The sequence below is a fragment of the Pocillopora damicornis genome, chromosome 13 (assembly GCF_964200805.1).
Source record: "Pocillopora damicornis chromosome 13, jaPocDami1.2, whole genome shotgun sequence".
In the NCBI taxonomy this organism is placed as follows: Eukaryota; Metazoa; Cnidaria; class Anthozoa; order Scleractinia; family Pocilloporidae; genus Pocillopora; species Pocillopora damicornis.
Window position 1 is genome coordinate 17,589,379 of NC_142682.1, and position 7,500 is coordinate 17,596,878.

General features: G+C 37.9%; 2 protein-coding genes across 7 annotated transcripts in view; both read left to right on the plus strand.

Annotated features, from left to right (window-relative positions):
- Window positions 1-874, plus strand: part of LOC113673275 (protein deacetylase HDAC6) — a 14,770-nt gene extending 13,896 nt beyond the window's left edge. For all 5 annotated transcript variants that reach the window (XR_016182214.1, XR_016182215.1, XM_089191367.1 and 2 more), the window contains one exon: window positions 481-874. Coding sequence is in view for 3 of the 5 variants with exons in the window: in XM_089191367.1 (XP_089047493.1) it covers window positions 481-491 (11 nt within the window). In the remaining 2 variants the exon portion in view is untranslated. The remainder of the gene's footprint in view (window positions 1-480) is intronic.
- LOC149035757 (tolloid-like protein 2) overlaps window positions 481-7,500 on the plus strand; it is an 11,015-nt gene continuing 3,995 nt past the window's right edge. The window contains exons 1-6 of one of the 2 annotated variants that reach the window (XM_089191366.1): window positions 481-1,577; window positions 3,393-3,458; window positions 3,954-4,265; window positions 5,629-6,015; window positions 6,436-6,810; window positions 7,265-7,500. The exon at window positions 7,265-7,500 is cut by the window's right edge and continues 136 nt beyond it. In XM_089191366.1, coding sequence (XP_089047492.1) covers window positions 4,019-4,265; window positions 5,629-6,015; window positions 6,436-6,810; window positions 7,265-7,500 — 1,245 coding nt within the window. In that variant the 5' untranslated portion in view covers window positions 481-1,577; window positions 3,393-3,458; window positions 3,954-4,018. Of the gene's footprint in view, window positions 1,578-2,523; window positions 2,600-3,392; window positions 3,459-3,953; window positions 4,266-5,628; window positions 6,016-6,435; window positions 6,811-7,264 lie in introns of those variants that run through there. The other variant, XM_089191365.1, reaches the window with a different exon arrangement.

Here is a 7,500-nt window from a genome sequence, read left to right on the forward strand (position 1 = left end):
CAACTCTTGCAGTGCCTCTCAGCTCAGCAGAAGCCTGATGAAAGACTGTGGGTAACCATGCAATGGACTAGTTTCCCATCCAGGGGGTAGTAGTAATACTCCTAGTCATGAAACCAGGATGAACTCTGGCTGGGTGGGCCATATGACTTAAAAACAGACTAAAAAACTACCTGTATGGGCCATCAGCCCAGCTAATCTTCAGCTGGGCTAGTTACCTGTCATATCAACAGGGAAGGACAAGAGTGAGAATAAACTTGTTCAGGGAGGAACAACAAGAAGAAACAATGAGTGTTTCAAAAAGTTTTATTGAGAATCACTGAGAAAATTTGAATGTTCAGATCTTGCTATTTAATATCAAGTAAATTGGCATCATTCTGCAGCTTGGGTTACCTGTGGTCTTAAGTCTCTATAACAGTTGTCTGTCTGGTTCAAGTGTGCTCACAAATTTTGCAATCTTTAGCTTTCCATTTTTCATTTCAGCTTACTGTTGAGTGTCAAAAGCGGATGATTCATGGATGCTTTCTTCGAAAATTATTGGAAAAGCTCTGAAATCTCGCAATGAATTAATAGCAGTAATATATGATGATAGAATGTTAATTTATCTTGTAATTATTACTAATCGAGTGACAAATGTTTCTGTTCATTTCAGTCTGTAAATTTCAAATTGTTCATTTAACAGGCTTATTTATTTCTGGTCATTCTGTTTTATTCAAGAAATAGTTATGTAAATTCAAATGCTCAGAATATTGTTCCTCAATTTTCCATTTCATTTTTTTAAATTTATTCCATACCTAAAACAGATGTTGTGGTGACATGCATATTTTGTGTTTCTTAGGATAGTCTAATAAGAGAAGATATCCCAGCTTTCTTAAAACTTAGTAACTTGTGTCTATTTTAGGTGCTTTGTGCAACTTCTCTGTGTCCTCATTTGCAATTTGTGCTATTTTCTTTGTCCCAAACCTTCTTTCATCCCTTTTGGTTTATTCTTGTGTCTTTGTAGGTGTCCTTCCCTAGCAAATTAAACTGTTATAATAGGGTTTGATTTCAGTTAAGGAAAATTGCCAGTGACCTAGACCTATTCCCTCTCTTTGTCCACCCATAGTCCCCTAACGGAAGCCAGGAAAATGCCTTCAATGACAACAAAAGAGCTCAGTTTCAAATTTCAACCCCTTTTTATTCCACAATTGACTCTCAATAGTGGTGGTTACACACACCTTGGGTTCGGGGTCTTGCAGAGGGTAAATGGCTTGGGTTTTGTTAAGCTCAGGTTTCATGTTACCCTTGGGGATGCAGTTACACAGTAAAAGACTTCCATTAGGGAGTCAGGCGTGTGAGCCCGCGTTATTCATTATCCGCGTTATAGACCGCAGACCTGTGACGTAGCATTTCGTTCTTTAATTCTGGTGATCAAGCGCAAAGTAACCATTTGGGTGGGGGCTATATGTGCCCCTTTTAACATCTGAGTGCGCAATTTAGTGGACTTGTCTGTGCCAAAATGCATATTCTCCATCCATGGTATTGTGAGAGGGTAGAGGAGGAAGCCAAGCTTGGCCAATTTGTCCGAGGAAATTCATGAGGTAAGTTGTATTATCTCAGGCGTATGTTTCGTTGGCGTTGACGTCGCAGCGCGCCTACCGAAGCTTTTTCGGACTCCGCTGCCCCCACCGAAGGGAGCAGCGGGCTCTATGAGGGGTTGACTCAAGGGAAAATTGCTGAGTCATGATCATGTAAGGATCTTCGGACAACCACCCAAAACACAACTTGCTCAATCCATTCAGTCCCGACGAGGAAATAATGCATCGTGCTTTCTTCATTTCATTTACTTTCATACTCTTCAGTGATTCTGTCGGACAGGTCTTTTTCTTCCTCAGAGACCTCCTTGACAGACAGTTAACTGTTACTGAAAAGAAGTTCAACCGACACTGCCTTAAGTTAATTTTGGTAGAAAATTTTTTTCATCATGTCCTGTTTTCATTAATATTGAAGCTTTCCATTCATTACATATTCGTTTTCGAAACAAATGTCGAAGGGTCTTGGATGGTTTTTTTTTTTTAGATCTAGAAGGATACGGTAGCTATGCTCAATATTTTAACACAATAAGGCAATCAAGGAACAGTGCTATTTTATTTTCCTAGCTATCAGGTCGCGTGTGTCACATCTCGTCACCTCACTTTCATCCTTCGACAGACGATGAAAAAACCGGTAGAGAACTAGGACTGAATAAGAAAAAATTGATTCGTGGTAGGGTGGGTGAAACAAATATACTTTGTTCAATTTACTCGTTCACATAATTCTTCTTCAGCCTAATCTTCTCTAAGTTCAAATAATTGGAATTTCTTCCGCTATATTTCTCCGAGAGTTTTTAGTGATCCGAGAAAGGATGGAAGCTTTGCTATAAACGGTTTTCAACTTCATTCCTGCCACGTCCCCCACGATTGTCTTGTTGTAATTTTTTTTCTTGAGCCCGCAAGACTGTCGGCCAGTGTAAACCTTTTTTAAATCACCAACGTATTATAACAATACCATTTCGCGCCGGCCACTTTAAGCAGCATAGTTTACAACATGTTTTGCTTATTATGTTTGCTATTCACAGCAAAAGGTAAGAAAACCGTGCGTTTTTAACTTTATTTTTCTAATAAATCGGGTGAAAGATGCCATCTTTATCTCCGTTTGCTTCAATCGGAACAGACTTCGTTTGCTGCATGATAATAAACTTGTGCGCGCAAAAACTACAAACTGGCATTGGTTTACTGAGATTTAGGAATGAATAATCAGATTTTATACGCTTTTTTTTCCTCAATTGCAATTGAGTAACACCGGAATGTTCGATGACAAATAATGAAGTTCACAGTTTGTTTAAGAGAATTACGGTCAACTCGCCGTCGGTCCAACTCGCCGACGGTCCAACTCGCCGACGCCAACTCGCCGACGTCTAAAATCGAGTAGAGACGTCAGCGAGTTGGTCCTCAATCCAATACAACTTATTAGAAGTTAAACATACAGAAAAATTAAACGATATTTAGTAAAAAAAACACAGAAAGCTTAGTATCTTTGCTTCAGATTTGTTCTTTAATTTTTTAAAACTGAAAATAAACTGAACCATGAACCAAACTTAAAAATTTTATCTTAGACCAAAATAGTAGTCACGAGTCTGGTAATGTTCCCCTCAAAAAAAGAAATTGACACATGCAAGCAGTGCTATATTTTTCATGAAAAGGGCAAAAATTATGCTTGTTTATCCCAATTATACCCAAACTTATGCTAGAACAACATACAAGGGCTAAAAGCACCCATTTTCATCTTTGTTGTTGTCTTTCTCTTGGTCAATGACTTGTTAGTTTGTTCTCTTGTATTTCTTAATTCATAATTGTTGGTTGTTATTTATTTTGTAGCCAACTTTGCAAGAGCACTGGTTCATATCCATGTCGATTCTACTGCTAAAAATGTGACAGCTCATGGTAAGTACTCCTGTCTTTAATTTATGACACTAGGAAATTTTGATTAACTCCATTGACACCCTCTTTATAAAGTCTGATTGGTTGATAGCATACAATCAATATACAATAGCATGTGAAGTTGACATGATAATCCAATATCTGCAACAGATATTGGATTTATCATGTACATGTCTGCCTAGTTTCCAAGCCTCTCTTCCATGTAGTGTTTTCAAACTTTTGTAAACTCAGAGAGAAGTGTCTTCTTTGGCAGATTGTTTAAAAAATGCATGATAAAACAATTATTGACTTCAGTTTTTGCATGATGTCAGGAATTATTAAACATCATATCTGTGTTATCGGAAAGAAATATATCAACAATTACAAGTTAACACATACCAAATTCTTTGAATTAACCAGATAAGAATTGTTTGTCAGGCAGAAAGGAGAATTACTAATGAGAGATTAGGAGTGAAAGGGTTAAGGAATTGCTGATCGGGATTATTTTTTTCTCAACAGTAACTCCATATGAAGACATTACCATTACATGGTCGTTTCGACAACATGATATTCAACGGATTACAATGGCAATCAACAACGCATCCAATGTTATTGGAAGATTTTATAATGGAGAATACCGCTGTTATAAAGACGGATTCTTCTCAGAAACGGAATGTCAGGAGCACTACTCACTGAATGTGAGTGCGTCTAGTGACATTGTTATTGTAATGAGAAATATCTCGGGTGCTTATTTTGGAAGCTACCAAATATCTGTTCACTATGGACTAGACAACAAAATAAACACCTTATGGATCATAGTCTATAACAAAGGTAAGCTGAGTACTTTCTGCTGTACTCTTGAAAACTTGATATGTGAATTATCTAGAGGGTGTAACAGATGTTTAATTACCATCATCACCAAGGAAAACAAGCCCAGTGAACAGTGTCCTAAGAGCAACAGTAGAATTTAAACCAATGTTAGCCAGTCTAGTAAGTTTACTGTGTGTTGGAATACTTATTTCCATTGAAGATTCCTCATTGAAAACAGCTTGCATTGTTACTGCCTCTTTAAAAGGAAAAGGCATTTTTTTATTAACTGAAAGAATGAGAAAACAGGAGTAAGATTAGTTATGAAGTAGTCACTGACTCAGTCAGTTAGGCACTGAGACTGTCTTTCACTCCATCAGAGCATATATGAAGTGTTGTTTAACCCTTTCACTCCCAAGATCACATTTAGTAATTTCTCCTCACCTGTCACGCAATTCTGGCTGTAGGTGGTCACGTGACCAAATAAACCTATATTTTTTAGCTCTTTATACAAGATGACTGATCAAGAAAACTAAAAAATGTAAAAAACTTTCAAGATTTTTTTTAGGAATGGAAAATTTCATGTTTAGAGAGATGTAGTGAAAAAAATCAATGGGAAAATTGCAGCGTTTCTTTCTTCTGTCATTGGTTACTTTGGAGATTTGCTAAAATCAGGAAATAGGGCTCTTGTACAGAACAAAACATTCATTAGTCTATAATTTGATTGTTTGTTATCTTTATCGCACAATTCACAATAAGGAAACTGTAACTAGAGAGGAGATTTTAAAGTCGCATGTCACGTGCTTGTTGACGTACAAGTTCCCATGTGTAACAACTTTGGCTTTTCCAGACCGTGGATGACGGGAAACTCTGCCCCCCTCATTTGAAAGGAAATATCAATAGCCCTATAAAATTCATTAACTGCACCATACTTCCGGAAAATAAGACTGGAAAATGTTTTTTCCACTTTTGACTGTGACTGTATGATCGTTCTTGAGAAGTAAAAATTGTTTATCAGTTTTTTCAAGAAAACACTTCAAGAGAGTTCTTAAACCTTCTGTTATTTATTTTGACTGCAATTATTGTCTGCATTTGCCATTATTTTTGCTGAATGTCATGGCCTTTGCACGCATGTGCGAGCTAGTTGGTACACAGCACTCTTTAGAGTTTCTTTGCCATGTGTTGGGCTCAGGTGTGTAGGTCTGGCTCAAAAGATATCTGCACACTGTAAGAGGGTTGTCCAATACACCCAAGGGAGGGTTGGAGGGAAGAGATATGGTAATGAAAGTGCTTGTTTGAAACACATTTTCAATTTCTATTTTGCTGGAACTGTTTTGTCTGGAGCAAGAAACCAAAGGAGTAACTGAAAGATACTTTTTTTTCCCAGCCTGTAGCCCTCCTGGAGATATCATCAATGCTACTAGTGGTCAAATTTCCAGCCCCAATTTTCCCAACAACTATGACGCAAACAGGATTTGTACCTGGAATATCACAGTACCTGGTGGGAAAATCATCAAACTGACCTTCTTGAACTTTACCCTGGTAGCAGGTGAAAATGATGACTGTGCTGGAGCAGCAGTAGATAGTGCCCGACTTGTTATCACAGGCATTGCTTCTCATGGAGGAAAACCTAATGACTTTAAGATCTGTGGTCAAAAGCTTCCCCCTCCCGTGTACTCCAAGGGAAATCTCATTCAAGTGAGATTTGAATCTAGCACTGGCCCTGTAAACAAAGGGTTCAATGCAATCTTTGAGGCGATAGATGGAGATTCACGTAAGAACTTTTCTTCCATGATAGTTTATTAACTGAAAGTATGGAAGTGAACTGAGCATGAACCCCAATTAAACTGAGCAAGAATTTTGTTGAGTAAATCATGCAAATAATAAGTAAGCAATCTTCAAACAGCTATAGTCTGTAGAAAAAAAATTGCTCGTAGTCGAGCCTTTTACTTGAACACAAGCTGCTATATTTCACAATTGTTATATTGATTAAAGTATGAAACTGTCAACATGTGGAAAAGGAGCTGTAGACAGTATTCGAAATCATCCACTTGACTACAGTGGACTGTAAACCTCATCTAAACTAGAACAGTTTTTGGAAAGAAAGAAGCTTTGCTAAGATTTTTCTTTCAATAAATTAAGTTTTTTATAGTAAGTAAGATGCATTTTACTAAAGCTGGCAGTCTTTTTTCAGTTTGCCCAACAGATATGATCCTCAATGAAACATCAGGTTCTTTCTCCTCTCCCTTTAATCCAAGAAACTATCCATTCAACAAGACATGTAGCTGGAAGATTATAGGGAAACAAGGGTACCGTGTTGAGCTGACAATACCAGACTATAATCTTGAACGTTGTGGCGGCGCTGCTTGCTCATGTGAATATATAGAAGTTCAGAATAGCTTCAGTGATGAAGCACTGCCTGGAAAACTATGTGGTACACCAAGGTGTATTCCTGTAAAATTTTATTCACTGCGTGAAAGCTTGAGGGTGGTGTTTGTGTCCAATAATGCAAACATGGATTATGATGGATTTGAGGCAACTTACAAGCTGTTGAACTACAGTCCTCCAAGTAAGTAGAGAAAACAACGTCGTGAGATCTAAGAGTTTGCTGCCTCTCTGATGTATAGTGTAAGCAGTGATGTACTGGGAAGTCATGCCAACCTTAATTGAATAAAGCCTTAAGGTGGTAAGTTTCCAAAGAAACTGTGATGCTGTGTTGATCAGGAAGTATAACAAGATAATTTGGTTCCATCAACTGAGTTGATAATGTCACCAATCCATCGTTATTCTGGCCTGTTCCAATTGTTCTAGTTAGTAAAACAAAGCAAAATAGCCAAGGGCATGATATTAGTGGTGAAATGAAAAAGAAAGTGAGGTTTGGGTCTGGTCAGGAAATGGAGAAGTTAATTTTGCAACGTGACCCACCCCTCCCCTTTTTTTCACTTCTCTGCTACTCTCACACTGTTCAATATAGCCTATGCTTATTCTCCCACACTCACATGCTCCTTTTTTGTTGTTTACAGTTTGTCCCACTGAAGTAATTCCTCTCTCAGGCAGTGGGAAAATAAGCAGCCCAAACTACCCAAAGAATAACTATACTGCATCCAGAAATTGTACCTGGAAAATTACTGGGCCGGCTGACAAAATTGTAAAGTTCAGGTTTACTGACTTTGTCTTGAGTGAATGTTCAGCCAATCCTTGTTTGGACTCTTGTTCTTATGTGGAGCTTTACGATGGTCCGTCAACAAGTTCGCCTTTG